The sequence below is a fragment of the Drosophila subpulchrella genome, chromosome X (genome assembly GCF_014743375.2).
Source record: "Drosophila subpulchrella strain 33 F10 #4 breed RU33 chromosome X, RU_Dsub_v1.1 Primary Assembly, whole genome shotgun sequence".
Lineage (NCBI taxonomy): Eukaryota > Metazoa > Arthropoda > Insecta > Diptera > Drosophilidae > Drosophila > Drosophila subpulchrella.
Window position 1 is genome coordinate 16,844,653 of NC_050613.1, and position 20,268 is coordinate 16,864,920.

The 20,268-nt window shown below is 36.3% G+C and overlaps 2 protein-coding genes across 6 annotated transcripts; one reads left to right on the forward strand and one right to left on the reverse strand.

Moving 5' to 3' along the window:
* Positions 1-879: 879 nt before the first annotated feature.
* Positions 880-19,068, reverse strand: LOC119557360 (protein Tob1). 5 transcript variants are annotated; one of them, XM_037870100.1, is made up of 6 exons: positions 18,670-19,068; positions 10,344-10,424; positions 8,451-9,407; positions 8,197-8,373; positions 7,179-7,672; positions 880-6,467 (listed from the first exon to the last, which is right to left on the reverse strand). In XM_037870100.1, the coding sequence occupies exons 3-6, from the start codon at positions 8,601-8,603 to the stop codon at positions 5,531-5,533; spliced, it is 1,761 nt and encodes a 586-aa protein (XP_037726028.1). In that variant the 5' UTR covers positions 8,604-9,407; positions 10,344-10,424; positions 18,670-19,068; the 3' UTR covers positions 880-5,530. The 5 variants fall into 5 exon arrangements, with proteins under 5 accessions (XP_037726028.1, XP_037726025.1, XP_037726026.1 ...); XM_037870097.1 differs by having other exon boundaries at positions 880-6,470; positions 18,670-19,067; XM_037870098.1 differs by lacking the exon at positions 18,670-19,068 and adding an exon at positions 16,379-16,508 and having other exon boundaries at positions 880-6,470.
* On the forward strand, positions 9,618-12,637 carry LOC119557359. The gene is made up of 9 exons (XM_037870096.1): positions 9,618-9,938; positions 10,002-10,106; positions 10,170-10,313; positions 10,604-10,715; positions 10,773-10,906; positions 10,959-11,099; positions 11,171-11,356; positions 11,413-11,874; positions 12,206-12,637. Exons 1-9 carry the CDS (start codon positions 9,738-9,740, stop codon positions 12,578-12,580), a joined length of 1,860 nt encoding a protein of 619 aa, XP_037726024.1. The 5' UTR covers positions 9,618-9,737; the 3' UTR covers positions 12,581-12,637.
* Positions 19,069-20,268: the final 1,200 nt, after the last annotated feature.

A 20,268-nucleotide genomic window follows, 5' to 3' on the forward strand; every position in this document is an offset into this window, starting at 1 on the left:
AACGTTAAAAGAAAACAGAAAAAAGGAATGGGGAATTCAACCATCAAGACAGTCAAAACAGCATTATTAATTTTTGAAAATCTAAAATAATTAAGGCCTTAAAATATTTGGGAACCAAAGTATATAATGCCTCATTTTCGCTGTGTAAATCAAAATCCGTGCCTAGGAAGGGTAAAATGTATCCATTTATTTATTTACATAGGTAAGGTAAGAAGTACTCAACTATATTACCGCGGTACATACATACCTATAGGTACTGTTTTTGAGCTTTTATTTTGCCGTGAATACTAATCTTGTAAAAGGACATCTGTTCTCAGAATACTGAATACTTATGCAACAGTGCGAAGAAAACATCGAACTTTGATTTTGTTTTTTGTTTGCTTGTTAACAATATCCAATTGTTTTTTAAAAAGGTGAATCGGTGATCGAAGCAGATCACTAATTTTGTTTTGTTTATAAACAATGCGTTTTAATTATACGATAATCTTTATTCTACTAAAGGTAATACGAAAAATACTCATATGGAAGTTATATTTGTTACTATACATAGTACATACATTTTATATTATTTACCACTATGCTTACATATGTCCACACACGTAAAGGGTTTTTAAATTGATTGAATATTTCGGTACTAAGAATAGATATACATACACGTTTTTTGTGTGCTACTGAGGCCACACATAGACATTATTTTCTTTTCTTCATTTTTTTTTTATTGTTTTGCATGTATGTACATCATTATTGTAATCACTGATATGCATTAATTTAATTACTTTCTCTTTCCGATTTGCTGGTAAACGAAAGCCATATATATGAATATCAATCGGTACCAAAAATGTATTTAAATTGAAGTTTAAAACATAACACGTACATATGTATGTATGCCCTCTCAGCCTTTACTTATGTATATATTTCACGTTGTTTTTGTTTTATATACACACACATATACATATGCATTGTTTAACAAAGGATAACTATAGAACTCAGATCACATAAATTGTCATATCCATTTTTTTTGGTGTTAAGTTAGGAATATATGTACTTATGTAAAATCTAGACACGCATGAGAAAATATCTTTTATCATATAAACGTTTTTTGTTTTTAAGCCCGATAACATGGAAAGAATATAACACTTATGATTCAAAGTACAGTTGCTTATATGTACGCTGTATTATGACATATATCTCATAGTTTATATATATATATATAGATAGATTCCCGCTAACATCCAGAGCTGTCCACTAACCATGTCCCGCAAATACTATTTAAGAGTCTGGTTTTTAATGCACATTTAGATTTATGTTGGAAATTGCGTACCAATAAAAACAAGTTACCTAAAAAAATATATAAAAGTTACATTCGTAAATGAGTTGTTTTCATCTAACTACCTATCAAAATATCTGTACTTATGAACCTTATCGACGATAAGTGGGCTTAGATGTACTCGATTTTGCCGTTTTCTTGTTACTTTGCATTGCGTGAGATATCCCTTCGTACATTTACATACATATAGAAACATATCTGAGGTATAAAAAGCTGTATTATATCTATTTTTGGTTGTCGTCCTTGTAGCTACATAAATACATACCAATTTCGCTCTTTACTTTAGTTAGTGAGTTGTTTCTACATCGAGCTTGATCTCTTGAATCAGTTTTATTTTGTTTTCTTTTTTTTTTTTTGGTTTTCAAGTGTGTATTAAAATGTTGCTTGGTGTGGTTTTTGTTTATTTATCTCATATTGTAAAATATGCCTTTGTATATTTGTGTATCTACCGTAATGGTTCATTTGCTTATTAGATCGGTCGGATACAATTTCATCTCGATCGAGTTAAAATTTAAATTTGGTGGACATCGATGATTAGGCGGATACTTTATTTGAATTTTTCCCACTTATGTACATATACATATGAATAATTTGCCATTTCTACATCGGTTTCTTCACACTCCTGCGTACTTCAATCTTCATCTGTGCCTTACATTGTTATCACAATCACAATAGAATAGTTTTATAAGCAAGCAATCCTGTATTCTCATATGATACTCTCCATCTAATCTCTGCATATCCATATCCATTTCGATTTCAACCTTCCTCTATGATTCAGATTCAGATTCATATTCAGGTAAAGATAGATTGGCAGATGCATACATTTTGGGGCCTATATTTGTGCCATATGCTTACTTATAGAATATGGCATGTGAGACAATTGCTAACATTATGGATATTTGTTTTGTTTTTTTTTTATTTCATTCTGAGCCATACCATTCTGAGACATACAAAAAATACATTGAGAATCCGTTGAGTTGAACCATTTAGGGGCATTCATATGTATACTTGTATACGAATATATATATACTCATCATATATATAAAAGTACAAAATTTCTTGTTTTTTGTGTTTTCTGTTTAATATTGTTTTTTGGTTTGTTTTCTGGTTTGTTTAATTTAAATACACTCTAATATATCTAAGAAAAAAACGTGCATAATCCTTAATGTGTGCAAGTGTCAAATGGTGTATGCCTGTTTGTCTGTAGGTACTTATGCGCTACTATGATCAGAATACAAAAGCTATAGACCCCATGCCATCTGAAATTCGTAGTCCCCACTTTCGGTGAAAGCGGGTGCTACGATGGATATAGCATTTCTTTTGCTGGGCTTGGCTTGATTTCGACTCTTGTTCGTGGTCACAGTAGCTATAATTAGAAGCTTCGTTAAGGTACTTAAATGTTTCATTAAATTTCTGTTTTCAGTGGTAGGTTTAGATACACACATCTGTCGGATGTGTAGGTACATATTCGAATACGTTCTTCAAAAAGCTGAAAATCATTCATTTTCTTTTCATTTTTGACTGGGCAATAAAAAATTTAACAAAAACGCTTGCATAAATTACAAATGTTGCTTAACAAGATAAATGTAGAAAGTATTTCGTCGCTTACTAAAGTGTTTTGTATTTCGTGTTTGTCATATATATATTTCTTGTAATTTCCTAGAAGCACTATACATCCATTGAACAACACATATTAAGAAAGTGAAATTATAATGCAATGTCATATTTACATTAACTTGTGTTTCATTTGGGTCTTAAAACAGATAAACAAAAATGCTCTCTTGGTTTCTTGTTTTTCATTTCCTCTTTTAATTAAAGTAAGCATTCATATAGCACAAGGTATTTTCACATAAGCCCATATAAAAAGTATAAAATTTTTTTACTGTACTCGATTTATAAAAATTACAAATGTTCATATAAAAATAGATATATATGTACAAAAAAATATGAAGTCAGATGGTAATACATACAATTCAACACATAACGAAAATATAAATTTTCCTCAATTGTATTATATGTTTAGGTTTTTCTTTACTTGCATAACATTTATCTAGGGGTAAAAAAACTAGCAGTGACCCGACGACCTTGGCACTATCAATAAAATCATACGAGTACCTATTTTATTATATCTGGTATTTTTACCTCTTTCAATAAAGTCGAACGACTGATAACGAAGGTTTTTGGGGCAATTTGAATAAGTTAGAAGTTAACTTAAGACTTGGAGGCTTATACCTTTATATGCATCAGACAGAATAGTAGGTATGGTACCAAATTATCGATAATCGAGTTTGGTTATACGGTTCCTTAGAAATTCTTTTGACAATGTCACATTTCTTAACGTTACTAAACTTTACTGAAATCATAAAAAGTCCTTCTTCCTAGTCTTTGAGTTTTATAAATATTATATTTTGAATGGGAGTGCCGTAATAATAAGACTATCCACTAAGATCTTTTGCAGGCTTCATTACATCAACTGTTATTATTTATTTTATCTCCCTTAAAGTCGCTTTCAATTGTTAACTTTTGAGAGCAGGTTCTTTACTTTATGTCTCGTTTGAGCAAAATGTTTTGTTATTTTTTTTAATTTTCCAGTCTATGTGGGGTATTCCAGAAATCGATAACAACCCAAAAGCAACCCTAAAACAATTTGCCATGCTTTCAAATGTAAACATTCTCCTGACCCTTTTAAAGGTTTTTATAAATTTTAAAACCAGATTTAGATTTAGAATGTAAGATATTTACTTTTGAATGACTGTAATTTTGTGTGTTGTTTAGTCCTGATTTTTGGATTCTAAAATTTAGCGACATTATTCGATACTCTCCTGCCAAGCTCTAATTTTTGGTTAAAAATAACTTACCCACCAGAAGATAGTACCTGTACTAAAGCCCACTTACAATTTATTTACAAAAGCTGTCGAAACACTGTTTTTGATAGTATGAAAATTTAAAGTTTTCTTGTGTATATTTCGTTTGGTATTGAAACTGAATACAATTAGTTAACTCTCCTTGCAAGTTAGCTCTAGGATATATACAAAAATTAATATAACATTTTATAAAAATACAAAGAATTGGAAGAAGGACTTTCTACTCTGCAAAAAACTTTCCTCACAGGTCAGGATGCTCAGGGTATGCAAGTTGCATCTCTATGTTTCAACAATGTACGTGTTCATTTTTTTTCCTCTTTAGCAACTTGATCTACAAAAATGATCTTATCTTTAGTTTACAACTAATTAAAAACTTAATGTAAAAGTTGATCCTAAGATGGATAATTAAATATATTTATAATTATATATATTAACAAGTAAAAACAATTAGTTGGGACATTCTAGTAGTCCTCTTTATATATACTCATATATATATATATATATGTATATTTGTGGTATTATTTCTGGTTGCTTATCGGTTTGTTTTGGTTGATTTTTATCATTTGCTTGGGAGTGTAGCATACATATATGTATGTGCCTAGGGCTACACCGCTTGTACACTCAATATTTTGGTAGTTATTTATACTAATGCTTGCTTCTGATACCAGAAAGAAACTTCACTTTGCTGTCTATGCTGAATTTAATAACAAAATAAATATTATTTTTGGCTGATCTGTATCTGTATATACAACGCGTACATATCTACAATTGTAGGCCCCATGCGGCCCCATCCATTTATACATATATATGCATTTGTATATACATCTGCACACAGCTTCTTATACACTGGGTGTGTGTGTGTGCTATTATCTTGCTGTATTTTGTGTTTACATGGATGTCTTGTTTGGTGTCGTCTACATCGTATCGAGTCGTTCTTATAGAGACAGATATGCATCCCATGTGGCTGTTCTCCTTAGCAAGGACACTTGTTACAATACCATCCGAAATGGCAAAACATGTTGTTCTTGTTCGTTAATATGGTTAGTTTTTCCCTTCTCCTCTCATGATTATGATGATGGCTTTATTATATATCTGCTTTTCCATAATTAACACTTCACTCCACCCGGTCCACTACTTGTCCTGTCCTACGTATCTTGCAGCTTGGGGGACTCTTTAAGGAATATCCTGTTGGCCAAGACCCGAAAAGTTCTATCTCTCTTTCTCTCTCTATATATGTATCTAGCTATCTGTATCTACCTGAAGATGATGCCACCTTATCGAGATATTAGAACTATGGTGGATCCTCTTCTTTTTGGTGACTAGTTGCGGGGGTACTCTTCTAGTTGGCAACCAATAGTTGCTGATACGATGATCCGGTGCCGTAGAAAGAGCTAATGCCATCGATCAGTTTGTTGTTGTTGTTGTTATTGTTTCCCGAGGATGAGGACGGTTGTTCCTGGGCAGCTTGCTGTTGTTGTTGTTGTTGTGGTTGCTGTGCTTGCTGGTTGTTGGTGTTGGAAGGAGTAGAATTGGTTGTTGATGCGCCCGCTGCCGATGTGTTTGCCTGTGTTGCTGTCTGTGTCACCGCTGCCACGCCCACAGTGGGCGTTCCCAGGGGGCTATTCTCGGTCGAAGAATCCCCAGCAATGGCAACGGCAACGGCCACGGCAGCAGCAGCAGCCGCCGCCGATGAGGCTGATGATGAATCCTCCATGGCTACACCGCAATCCACATTCAGGCCAAAGCAATTCTCGCCACCATTTGAACGATCCATTCCATTGGTTCGTGGATGCTGGCCATTGTTGCCATAATAGCACGGCTCCAGGTAAGTACTATACTTGTTGGCCACTCCATTTCCTGCATTGCCTGATCCGTTGGTTCCCACTCCGGCTGCGGTGACTCCAACACCACCACCACCACCACCACCCACATAGAGTCCCATTGAGTCGGTGGCACTGAAGTGCGACTCGAAGAGGCTACGGGGATTACCGAATTGCGGATACATGCCAATCGCCATGTTGGGATAGTAAAATGGATCTGCGGACGTTCCGGTAGCGTTGGGGCCTCCAACCTGATTTTGATTCTGATTCCCGCCCAGCGACATAGGATTCGGAGATAGAGAACGGGCCGGCGATACGGCATCCAGACCGCCAAAGGCTCCCGATACCGACGAGCCGCCACCGGAATTAACTACCCCGTGGCCATGGTGCATCTGCTGCTGCATCGCACGCTGCTTTATGTAGTTGGAGAACTCAGTGGGCGACATACGGTAGGCGCTGCTGTTGGTAATGCAAATACAAGAATGTTAGATATATATTATATTATGTATTTTAAAGTTTAAAAGACTCACTGGCCAAAATTTCAAATCGATAGGATAAAAAAATTAGATATGGGCTTTATAAGTTGATTGAAAATATACAAGAACTCTTAATGTTTTGAACCCAGCTGATTTTGGAACTATGTTTATTTATTTAAGATAGACATATTTATTGATGGCAGATTTCGAGAATATTATTTTTTGTTACTTTGATTTTAAAAGGACTACTATGATTTGTACTATTATTTGTCAAAAATAACACTCGTTTCACACTTTTCGTTACTAAAATTTCTATATAATATTGGGAAGTTATACCTCATATTTATTGATGGAATAAATTATTTGGCTTTTTTAAGCAACATTTTTTTTAAGAACTCAAATTTTATATATTCTAAAAACTTTTTTTTACTAACATGAACTTGAAGGCTTTGAAAAAAAGTTTCAATGTTCGTTTTCTTAAATCAAAAAGAAAACTTTACTTATAATTAGTTAGTCCCAAGACAATACCGCAATTGATATAAATTAGGTACTGATATTATAAATGTTGTTGCATTAAAATAAAATTTTTAATATATTTCGTATATCTATCATTAAATTGAGAACTACTTTTAATTGCAATGGTTTTTTTTTTGGGGGTGTAGGATGGGACTGGTTCGTTCTAGGTATTCACCTGTTTGTGCGCTTGGAGCTGGTCTTCAGCTTGGTGCTGCCGAACTTGGTCTGTGCAAAGGTGGCCGTGGTGAAGGTCAAAGGGGCCTGGGCGCCCCGTTGCAAGAATGCCGCTGCAGCGGCATTGGCGGTGGCTCCGGGATTTCCGGGAACGGCAACAGGAGCGGTACCCGGACCGGGTCCCAGGTTCGATCCCGATCCGGAACCGGAACCCGTTCCGGAGCCCGCTCCGGAGCCGGAGCTGCAGCTGCCGGAGATCGTTGGATTGGGGCTGCCCTTGTAGGTGGGCGAACTGGAGGCAGCCGAGTGCGGCGAGGATCCCGCCTGGGGCAGCGCCAGTGGAAGTGCCTTGGGACTCAAGCTCAGGTTGTTCATGGTCGTGTTCACCGCATCGATGGGACGAAAGCACTGCGCCTCCGGGTTGAACATCTTGGTGACCTCTCGGTCGGCCGAGTGGCTGTCCTCATGGTTCTCATTGTTTTCCGTGTAAAGTATCTGAGGGGATTGCAAAAGTCGGAGTTACTAGGTGTTTTTTTAAAGTCCCTTAAGATTATATTATTGTTTAATAAGGTTAAATATTCGAAACTTGCATAGACGGGATAAAGATTGTAATATTTGATTGTTAAGAGTTATTTTTTGATATAATACATTTATCTTGGTACTTAACATTAATTTTCATTATCTCTGATAGCCAAAAGGTATTGTTTTAGCATTACAAAAGATGGTATTTTTATTATAGTCAATTCAGACGGTCAGATATAGACCTTTCTGTCGGATTCAAAGTGATTTTCTAGTTTATTTTAAGGTTAGTAACACAAGAATTGTCTAAACATCATTATTTAAGAGCGGGGGGATATTTCAACAAAATATTCTATAGTCTATAACAGTTACATATAAGAATGGTCTGCTAGTTTTCTGATGTTATATATTATACACATTTCTTTTGCAATCCTACACTTAGTTATAGAAGTAAGGGATTCGATTTCTTATATAAACAATTAATATAACTGTGTTTTTACCTTAACTGCTCCCTTTTCTCCAACGCGGAATGAAACCTCTCCGGGATCGATCCAGACAGACAGTTCATTTGGCAAGTTTTCAAGGATATCGCCTATCGGAACCCCGCTTTCCCTGGCCGCGCGTTCCAAAACCGAATCGATGGGATCGCCAGTCTTCAAGCAGCGATAGGCGGAGCCCTGCAGGGAAATTGATGTATTTTATATATATATATATATTAATCATTTGGATAACTAATAGTATGAGGGACACATACCTTGAAGGGCTTTTCTGGGTACCAGTGACCCTGGAACTTGTCGCGTAACGCCTTCTCTAGCTCCTCGCCAAATATATTTACACGTCTGCGCGGCAACTTGTTATAGAGATAGGATATGACGAAGTTCAGAGCGACCTGGATTTCAATATGCATCTTGACCCCTCGGTCGAGCCCTTGGGTCTCTTCTTTCCACGTTCTTGACTTTCGGACTCTGGGCCCAGATCCCGTTATGATCGCTGGTCCGTCTCCGGATCGTGTACCGTTATAGAGGTGGTGTACAGCTCAAGCTGCGATTCGTGGATGCGATGTTGTTGCGATGAGGGCCGCTTATATGATGGTCTTTGTAGATCATTCGCACTTTAAAGGTAATTTTGAGTGATTCGCTGTTGCTGTTTCTGTTTCTATCGTTTTGGTTTTCTTCTATATTTAATTTTTTTTTATATTTTCTTGCTTTCGTCTTTTTATAAACATATATTTTGCTTGTTTACTTGTATGCTTGTTTGCTTGGTTTGTTATTTTTGGTGGGGGAGGTTTGTTATTGTTTAGTTAATGTTTTTGTGTCTCACCGTTTGGCGAATATCTGTATTTGTTAGAGTTTCGCGACTAGAATGAGAATCGTGTTTATTTGAAATTCGAAAAGGTGTGTTCCCTTCTCCTGTTTTCAGTTGTCGTAATAAGCGTAGTTGCCTAGATCCTAAATATTTATGTTGTATTTACAAGGCATATCCGAATATTAGATTATGTACATATGGTGTGTATATGTAGGGTGTCTTTTTTGTTGTCCTCGACTTTTTATTTGGCAACGGTTTTACCAAATTATTTTTGGTTTTCTTTCCTTTTGGTGGTGCATTTGTCGATTCTCCTTGATTTTGGCAATCCGAGCACGTTTTTCTAAAACGATTCCATTTATAACGGCCTTTTAAAGGGCTTGCACTTTAATCAAATGTCTGACGCATCCTAAAAGAGATAAAATAAAGTTTAGTTAATACATATTTTGAATACATAAATATTTGGAGAGGTTTTAAAGGGTTTCTTTAAGGCTCTATTATTTTATTTTTTAACAAAAATATTAATATGATGAGGTACCGCCTAATTATTACCAGAAAACGTTATATACTATATGATATTCGATACTTGAAAAGTAGTCTATAGACTACTTGTAAACAGCAAACACCCGACACCCCCAAGTCACCTTTATGGGTGTCTAGATAACACTAACAGAAAAACACAATAAAAAAAATACAAAACAAATAAGAAACCACAGATAAATCAATATCCATCACACAAATGGCGGCAAAACGGAACCGCGATGCGGATATCGTCAAGCACAAGATGGGCCTACGGGTCCGGTTTAAGAAACTGGTTCGGGCGGCCATCATGAACCAGACATGGCTTTCCGATGAAGAGGAACAGGGCATCTCCATGAATGTCAAGAAGAACGTAGCCCTGATGCGTCAAAAACGAAAGCCCGGCATGCTGACCCTAGCGGTAAGTTCACCATATAATATCATATATATCATTATTACACAATCTTTAAAAACTGAATTTCAGGACAAGGCACTATTGCGCTCGAATCCCAATTTCAGGACTATTGAGGAACGCAAGAAACTTTGCATGCTTATAGCTGGACTGAACTGTTTCTCTAGGATTCCACCGGTAAGGAAAAAATTGGATATATTATTGTTGTTCTTCACCAAAAACACTCTATATCGAGCTTAGAAAATTCGATCACGCATGGTCCCGGTCCTTAAGTTTATATCCCTCGCTGAATCACGATTAATTATCAAAGACGGTGATATGCCACTTTCCCTCTATTTTATACTAAATGGCGAGGTGGAGATGAAGAGGACTGTATACAATAAGGTAAGTTTTAATATTAGTAAGGTAACTTACTAGCAAACACGTCTTGAGTTCTTAATTTTGTGGATTTTTGTTAACTTTTGTATTACATTTTATGGAGAGAAGCCATCCGAACTGAAAGGGATTGTAAGAAAAATAATATAATCCATTAATAAAAGGGTATCAAATAAGATGTGTGATATAGTAGCTTAAAAAAAGAAGATATATTTTAGATTTTATAAGTCCTGCATAAGGACACTTTCTAACATTTTTCTAAAAGGAAAGTTAAAAGATTTTGTTGCTCTTTTTTTAAGACTACGAAACAGGTGGATGAAGTTCCGGAGGCTATTTTTGGTCCGGGAGACTGTTTCGGAGACGTTGAAATGGTTGAGGATTGCCCGAGAATGAATACTTATACAGCCATGTGTAAGATTGAAAGTAATCGGTATAGTTTCAAATTATAATTGATCTCTTTTCTTGTAGCTAGTTGTGAGGTTTTAGGTTTAAATGACGAGGACTATGAACGCATCCTAAAACCATTTATGTTAAAACAATGGAATGAAAAGAAGCTTGCCCTAAAAGCATTCGACTATTTTGATTTTCTGAGCCCAGAACAGGTGAGTCTATGTTCACAGATCCCAGTAAATTATAATATAGTAGTATCTATAGATAATTCTCGCTTGCAAGTACTCTTACTTGGTTCAGTATGAGCCCCTGGAGACCATTTATCTGGGGGATAAGGGCTCTTTGGGTTATGTGCGATTTGTTCTTAGTGGAGAGTGCGTCATTTTGCAGTGTTTGAGTATGAAGGCAAGTAACTTTAAAGTTAAATTTAAAACGAATATATATATATATTTCTACACCTTCTTTTCTCTTTTAAGGTAACTAACGATGATGGAAAGGTGAACTACGAGCTCACCGAAATCGACAAGGATAAGGAAGGACTTCATATGTTCCAATCCTGGAAGGATCTCATTAGCCATAACTCATTTATAGATATTCAGGACATTTTGGCCTCTTCCTCCTCCTCTGAAGATGTCGAAGGTGCCACAAAGAAGAAACAAGCGGTATACATATTCCATTCCATTATCATTAGATCTAGCTACTTATGGATTCCCGATAGATGCGCAAAATGGGTCTAGCTGAAATTGAGAAGTTCTGTGGTATCCGAAGTTCGACCACTCCCAAAAAGAAACTGAAGCCCAGGAGGACAATGAATGTACAGGCACAGGCCAGGAAAACAGCATTGATACAGTCACTTAGGAGGGGCACTCCTTGGCTGCCAAATGGGACACTCGGTTACGATCAGGATGATGACGACGACGATAACATGGGCGACAATGAAGATTATTTGGATTACGCCGATCTCGATGAGAATTATTCAGATGACAGCACATATGATTCGGATGTGTCCATGGATAGAACCATTGCCGATGTGCAAGTGCAGTTAAGAAGGAATACCATCGGAAGTACGGAAACAGATAAGAAGGGATCCAAGACCAGTTCGTCATCAGAAATATTCACGGCTAGTTCGGGGAACAACGATAAAAATAATATTGATGACGACAAAGTATCCCTGATTCCTGTGAGTATTATGATTATATAGTTGGGTTATGGGAAAGTCTCAGGAGTTCCACAATCAAAAATGTATATCGTACTATATTATATGATAATATTTTTGCTACTTTCCATATCATTAAGATCTTATGTGCAATTAACATGACAATCAAAGACGAAAGAAATACAATATCAAAATTCTGGATTATAGTATCCATAATAATACATTATTTTGATCAAATAAATCTGTTATGATACATGCCATCTTTAAAATATTTACTTTAAAAGCAAACACTGTAAATAATCCTTTAATCCATTATTATTTGTCGTCTAACGTCTATATTTTTAATCCCTTAAAGGATCCCGTTGAGACCCACTTTATAGACGTTGGCTCCCTGACCTACGGCAGTGTCTTTGGTCTGGGTGAAAAGATGGAGCACCGTGTTATCATGGCCCGCACGGTGGTCCAATGTCTGCTCCTTCCGCGCTTCTGGCTCCTTGAAGAGGAACAGAATCCGGGGAACATCTGGCACCGTCGACGATTTTACTTCGAGTGTAACGTGCCCTCGCGTCAGGATCTATTTACCAACTTTCTCAAGACCCGCCAGTGGAACAAATTCCGACATGACTACATTCAAAGTCTGCTGAATCGAGAGGCCAAGGGCAACATCACCAAGGAGGAGGATATACCAATTATGTGTCGCATTGTCGAGACCAGCGATGATGCCCCATAATGAACACACAAGTTCCCATCCAAATTCTCAGTGCTTCAACAATAAAACATGCTTCCAATGTGACTTAATAATGATGTGCGGGCAGACAGCACATGGTATAGTATATAGTACTTTGTAATAGTAGGGCAAACCGACTTTAGCGTTCTTGCTATTATCTATCATTAGGTAAACATTAATAATTAAGTGTGGGAATTATTACGATATAAACGTACGTTTTGGAAAGATTAAGTTATTATAAATATAATAGGTTCGTACCCCCCCCCAAGATATAATTGAGTTATAAGCGAGCAGTATATTTCTAAGCTCATTGTAGGTATTCTTTTATGAATGCATTTTTTGCAACTCTTCCCAGCAAATTGGTGTTTCCATATAAGTATATGTGCATGCGCTCTTCCCTTCCTACGTCATTCAAGGAATTTAGGTTAACCGTTTATCCGAGAAGGGAGCTCTGCTCCGAAACGGGACTCTCGGTACTAATGCATTCGGGAGCGAAACTGGAGCACAGCTGAGCCACCCACATAACGGTAACGGGGGCTACCGAGAGAGTAAGAGAGCAAGTGTGTGCACATTTGCGGGCACGAAGCGTAATAGATGGCCTTCGGTTGTAGAATCGTGGCTAGCTGAGCCGTTTGAAACGAAATGAGAGAGGAAAATATAGGCAATAGCAGATACACTGGGAAAACTAGGGCAAATTAAGCATGGAGCGGTGAATCGAAGGTAGAGTTTTGAAATCAAGTGTATGAAGGTGTCTAAAAGTATGCAGTAAAAATATAAGAACAGTCTTTTCATGGAATTTTCGGACTTAAAATATTTTGTTGCATACTTTTAGACACCTTTATAATATTTTATCTCTTAGTTTAAATGTTCTAGTTCTAAATTATTTTGCTATCCCTTATTTTTTACTCTGTTGCAGAAGCCAGAAGAGAAAGCCACTCCTCTCTCCCACTTTCCCCAACTGGTGAGTGTGTCCCACTGCGCAGTAACATACATACATACGTCACCGAGACCTCAACGCGCCCACACACATTTTTTTAGCACTACTGCAGCTGTGTGAATGCAGCGGGGTCATGCGTGCTTGTATGCGTATCTATGCACGTACATAACCTGCTTTTTGCATTTTATAAACCAATTGAAGGCCACATGCTATGAAAGGCATAACCGTTACGAAGGCTTGACATTTGCCTTCATCAGGCTATAGGTGCTAACAGGGGTTTACGGCTTTATTGGACTTGGGTTAGTCGGTTCAAGCTAAACGTTTTGGAAGACGTATCTTACTCATTTGATTCTTCACAGCTTTACAAGGCAATAGGTTGATGTTGAAAGGTCAAACGGTCTAAACAATTTTAAGGTCGAATTGAAAAATACTCTAAGGTCTTGAAAAATTTTTAAAAAGTGTTTAAAAGTATGCTACTGGAAATGTTTATTTAGAAAGTCGTATGGTTAGGTGTTGATAGAAAATGGTATATTTTTTGTAGTATACTTTTGAGCATATTTATAAGAAGTCTTGAATCTCTTTAAATTTCTAGGGCATTTGTAAGAGCTAGAGATTAAAAACTGTAGGACTGTTTTGTTTTATGATGGGAACACCCCCGTTGAAATATTTTTAAAAGCAATTGCTTAAACTAATTTATTAGTTCTACTGAAGTGTGGGTTTTAAATCCATTTTAATTTTAAATGATCAAGATCAAAATAAATTATGATCAATTGTTTTTAGGGCAGATAAATGATGTCGTATCGGTTTTTAAGGAATATATAATCCTTATATTTAGCACAACTTTGGTTTAAGCAAATACATCGGTAATAATAACGAAAAATCACCATGTTTTTTATATAATAATAGTAAGATTAGAGAAAAATGTTGGAATTAAATTTAAGATGTTCAACCTTATCACCAAAGCCAACTTCTCCAGCTGGCGAAAGCGTGACTCAGTTGACATTTTACCTGGTGTCTCCACAAATACAACCCCCAGCTCGGAGTCCTCACACATCCCTGCATATATTTTTGAATATTTATATATTCCCAGGTGTATTTATATTCAGCTTGCTGTTGCTCGTGGTGACTGGAACGGGGCGGAGAAAGTGAACTCTCTCAGCTGATGGCCTTTCTCTCACCCTCGCCGAAAACGGTATCACAACGGTATCTCTATCTCTCGCATTTCTCCTCTCGCTGAGCGAAACTGCACTCTTCAATGGGCCGCTCTTCGCAACATAAAATCAATAAAATCTGGGCCACCAGTTTTAAAGGTTGATTAAAATGACATGAAGGCGTCTCGTTTGAAATCTTAAGCCATGAGTCCCCAAACTCCATCCCACTCTCTATGTACTATGATGTACATGATATGGTGTATATGATTTTTGTGGCAGCCACAAAATCAAATTCATGAAGGCCTCTTCGATACAACTACTGATGCAAATACTACGAGCATTTAAAGACGTATTTTTGACGTGAACGTCTTATGTACTGGCGTAAAAGTGAAAATATAGGGACTTTCAAGTTCACTCGGCTAGCACACACACGCGCACTGAGGAGTACATAGATTAATGTAAATGCTTGCATAACCCTGCTTTCAAATTGCATTCAAGTCCAGACGCTTAAACAATCATATATCATTAAATCTGAGCTTTGGATAACCACCTTTGCGTTATAATAAAATTTCTGAATAACATGTTGGGTTTGGGGGCTTGAAACCCCTTGAAATGGTATCAAAAATGGATCCAAAATATATTTCTGTAAATATAGAAATCTAGTATTTTTTATAGCATACTTTTATGCACCCTTGTAAGTAACTTCAATGTTAAACCAATTTTTTCAATAAAAAACACTGACCTTATTTGATTTTCAATTTAAATCAGATATTCTTGGTTTTAGTAAGATTTATATTCCAAGTGTATGTCGTTTTTAGTTTTTAAACGGTGCAATTTGTTCGGAAGCAATGCTTTTGTCTTCCAATTAGCCAAATTGAAATCAATTAAATTAAGCTTTCAATTTGCGTGCCTGGATAATAAGTAATAAAGGGTATTTAGAGTACGACTATTTTCCAACAGCAAATTTGCTCGCTTGTTTGAAGATAATTAGGTGGGCTAACACAAATGTTCATACAGCTGTGTATTTTTAAAATGTTGCATCTTAATTGTTATTAAGCGTATTTTTTCCATCTTTTATCTAATCTATACAGGTGGTTTCTCTCGCATAGATAAAAATTATATAAAAATAGCTTAAAGAGTTTTTAAAAGTCTTGAATTAAATGCAAATTTAAACAGTAATCTAAAATATTTAAGCACATATTTATGATATACATTTTTTAAATTTTTTTAAAGGTCACTGCTATTTTCTTGCTCATAGCTGTGCCCACATACATCCATACAAACGCCCACCTTCTCGCCAATTGTCAACTTATTTTGCCCGTTTGTTTTTATTTTGTTTTTCGCTTTGTATTTATATTGCATTCATCTTTGGGATACCAAAAGTGTAATACATTTCCGGTTAAACAGCAGATAGAAGGCAGAATCTATATCTTCAAGTCATTAGCACAGCATTATTGGTTGCGGAAGTGCCCAATTTAGACGTCTAATAATCGAAGTAATACACGGGTTACATAAAATCCCAATATATATAGTTATTTCCAAATTGGATACAATTTTCGCTGCGCTAAATTCTATCGCACTAGACATATATATTTTTATCGACAACAAAAAGAAAAAAAAAAACAAACCAAAAGCTCTGCTGCGATTTTCAATACATTGCATAACGCTTTTGGGGTTTTCGCCTGCAGTATTTGGTGGTAGAATCGCACTCACAACTTATATAGAGCATTTGTAACTTGTGGATTGCACACAATGTGTAGTACTTCAATTTACAAGATCATCACAAATTATTTTTAGTTATTCCTTTAGTGGCATTTCATTTCCCGCAGTTTATTTTCTTTTTGTTTTATCGAGCAGTTTGTGGAGCACACAGGCGTTGCTCTAATTTTTCCCCCGATTGGCTTGGCGCAGGGGTATTTTCAAAAGAGAGACGAGACGACGAGACCCAGAGGAAAAAAAAAACAAGAAAAAAAACTGAGAGACCCTGGTTCTCAAGACAACACAAAACAGCTGACCGAGAAACTTTGGGTGTTTTAGTATCTGTGTGTTTGTGTGTGAACTATTGGCATTTTCTAGTTTCCTCTTCTTTTTTTTTGTATTATTATTTATTTTTACCCATATGTATGTAAGCACTGCACTTGCCAAAATGTATATTTCACTTGAGTTTCGGTGGTGATAAAACACCATCATATGAGGGCACAAAAACAAAATCAGCTGTTCGTTTTTAGACACAACACAGCCAGAGATATTGGGACATTTTACCTCGCAACCGCAAACAAAAAAAAGTGAAAAAAAATGGTATTTAGGCACATGATTCCCGTCGTTCGTTTATCTAAGCACACACGAAAATTGAAATGACAAATACACTGTCATGCCGGAATGGCCATACAATACACACTTGAGTGTGTACAGCGCACAATATACATTTTCTTTTTTTTCTCTGATTTTTCTGTATGTACAAACGTACACTCGTAGATACAAATGAGCTTCTGACGAACGAACCCCGCCACAAAATGCCAAATGATGGTCTTCTGACTCGCTTGTATTTTGGGTTTGGGTTGGGGTTTTCTGGGTTGTGGTCTGGGTTTCTCTGAAAAACTGCAGTTTCTGGCAAAAATGCAAAAACAGCTGCCACTATTTGGTTCTGCAACTTGCAACTATCGCTATCAAAAGATGCTAGATAAAAAAAAATGAGAAAAAAATTACGCAAATGAGAGTACACACATGCACTATTATAACATTCGGTTTTTGTTGTGCAACAACTGTGTGAGTTTGTGTGGTTAGTACAGTGGCTTCTCCTTAAGAAGGCCAACTTATGTTAGTTCTTAGAGAATTTTTTATCCTCTTTATAAGAAGTTGTGGATAAAAATGTATGTTTATTTTTTTGGAATTTTGATACCATTTTTTAAGAAGTTGTGGATAAAAATGTTTTAAATTTTATATAAATTTTAAGTTTGGAGAATTAAAAACCCTCTTTATAAGAAGTTGTGGAAAAGAATTTTTCCCATGTTTTATTAATTTTAAATTCAGGTTTTAAGCTTTTGTTTATTTTTATAGAATTTTGATACGCTTTTTTTAAGGAGTTGTGGATAAAAATGTATACTAATTTATATAAATTTTAAATTTGATTTATAAGAAGTTGTGGAAAATAAATTTTCCCATATCACATTAATTTTAAATTCGGAGTATGTCTATAGTCTACCAAAAATTATACTTTAATACTACTACAAAAAAAGTTTTGATCTATTAAAATCTTGAAACTTGAAATAACATTTCAAGGTGGATTAAAGTTTTCAGTTAGGCAGGGCTGACTGTAGGTGGGCAGCCATCAGCTGTCAGCCATAGCTTATAAGCACTAATTATGACAACAAGTTGTGGGGAGCGAGCGAAACGAGATCTTGCTAGATAAAAGATATTATTTAAGTTGGGGTTTCGTATCTGGAATTGGCCTTAACTTGCCGCCAAAACGATATATACCCTTTGTCTCTATAAGTCGAAATACTTCGAGTGCCAATAAATAGGCTTTTAATAATTTATAGAACTTGAATTTGCTTTTTAAGAAACTTTTTTCTTATGTAGCTTGAATAATATGATAGAAAAGAGAGCTCGAGCTCCGAACTCCGAACTCCCAACTCCGTTCCCCGGAGTAGTCGGGCTCTACCTCATCCAATTTTAGTGACGAACAGCTGTCCCTTTCGGGGGCGCTCGAAAGCCCAGTGCTCTAGTGAGCGCCGTAACGACAACAAAACAAAACGATTTGAAAACAGCCGAGCGAAAGTGAGAGAACAGATGCTCCATCTCCTTTTTGATTCTTTTTTTCTCCTATATTTTTTTTTTGCTCTATCGAAATCTTTGTTATTGTATTTTCTGTGTGTATGTGTGGAGGGGAATAGTTCTCTGCTTTTCTCAATTTTTGCACAGCACACACAAACATGCAATTATATTGCATTTTTTTTTTTTTTGAAAATATATTTAAAAAAAAAACATTTTTTTTTGGAAAATACCGGTGCTATTTGATGATGCTAACTGCGGGTTTTCCGATTTTCTGGCTTTTGGGCTGTTATCTCCTGGTCGTCGTTGTATTGAACGAAGAGTTTGGCGAGTTATGTATAAAATAGCCCAGTTGTTCCAACTGGTGCGCTATTGTTTTTTTTTTTTGTGTGGGTATATGTGCTCGGATGTCTATTTATTCATTTCTCGTTTAATATATATTGGTTGGGATTTGGTAGTTTCTCATTGTTGTTTTCGTTTTGGGATTGCTTCTGGTATTATTTGTTTTTCTTTTATATTTTGGTTTCTTTTTTTTTTGGTGAAATGTCTCTGCCCGTTACTTAATTGTAGCACACGCCACCTAGCAAGGGCCGAGTGAAACGTCCGTAGTTCTTGAAATCGGTTTAGTAACTGAGACTGAATTGACGCGCGAACGGGCCTCAGTGAACCAACAACAAAGCAAGTGCACACGCACACTTCGGCACTAGCAGCACCACCACCACCACACCATCACCTCATTCGGCACCACGCACGAGCTGCACCCGAAGTTGAATGTTCTAAACACGATTTCGCTCTCTCTCTGCGTTGCACTCTTCCTTTTTTTCGAGTGTGGGTGCTTTTCTCTCGACACATTTCTACCCTTTAAGAGGGGTTATATCATTTTAGAAAGAAGTTTGCTCCTATGATAAAAGTTCTTTATCAGTACTGCATGGCGAGTGGGTCTTCATATTTCCAGCGCCTATCAATATTTGCATGTTTTGGGAATTTTTGTTGTGTAACCTAAGCAGGGGTGGACCTTAATTGGAAAAATTTTACAGGGACAGGTGGTAAGTTTTTAATATGATAACCCCATTAATCAATTTCTTGATTTGGTTTTTGAAATATTAAATTAATTTTATAATTTTGTATGGATCTGCCCCTATACCTTAATATATCGAATGAAAAATATCACTCATACGCAATGTTGCACTTAATCAAAAGTTTATTTTAATCCAGGAGGCTAGATGTCCAATAAACATTTATTGCTTTGCTCTCCTTTTTCTAAAACAATTACTTAAACCTCTACAATAAGTTGACAAGGTTAGACATTTTTACTAAACTATAACTGGCATACGTGTCGTATGAGTAATTTTGAAGAAAACTTAAATACACCTATGTAAACCTTATAAAAAAGTACTTAGTTTTTGGACAACCAAAGTTTGGCTTCATTTTCATTTATTAAAATTTTAAAACTTAAGGATAAGCATAAAAATATATCTTTTTAAAAGAACTGCCTTATGTATAATTATTTTGTACGTTCAAGGCCATTAAAACTTCGGCTTGATAGGGCTAGCTCGCCCCCTTGTTTTTGTATCATTCGCATGCTCTGAATAATGTTGCGCGTGACGTGCTCGTAGTAAAATCGAGCCTAGAAGGGCTTGCGCGATGAGTGCATGTCCTTCCATGGCACACTTTTAGTACAGACTCCCCCGCACCGCCCACCAAAAAAAAGCAGCCATCGGAAAGTCTCTGCTTCGGTCCGCCCCCTTTTATCCGAAAACTGGGGCAAGAAATGAAAGTGCATGAGCACGTAACATATGCGTACACACAGAAATAATGTGTACATTAGGGTG

Bases quoted from the DNA above. Each gene is read 5' to 3' on its own strand.
- LOC119557360 (XM_037870099.1), bottom strand. From the start codon at position 8,603: ATGCATATTGAAATCCAGGTCGCTCTGAACTTCGTCATATCCTATCTC. The intron at 8,374-8,450 runs GTATGTGTCCCT...ATTTCCCTGCAG, and splicing joins ACCCAGAAAAGCCCTTCAAG to GGCTCCGCCTATCGCTGCTT. The intron at 7,673-8,196 runs GTAAAAACACAG...CAATCCCCTCAG, and splicing joins GAGAAAAGGGAGCAGTTAAG to ATACTTTACACGGAAAACAA.
- LOC119557359 (XM_037870096.1), top strand. From the start codon at position 9,738: ATGGCGGCAAAACGGAACCGCGATGCGGATATCGTCAAGCACAAGATG. The intron at 10,907-10,958 runs GTGAGTCTATGT...TAGTATCTATAG, and splicing joins ATTTTCTGAGCCCAGAACAG to ATAATTCTCGCTTGCAAGTA. The intron at 11,357-11,412 runs GTATACATATTC...GATTCCCGATAG, and splicing joins CCACAAAGAAGAAACAAGCG to ATGCGCAAAATGGGTCTAGC.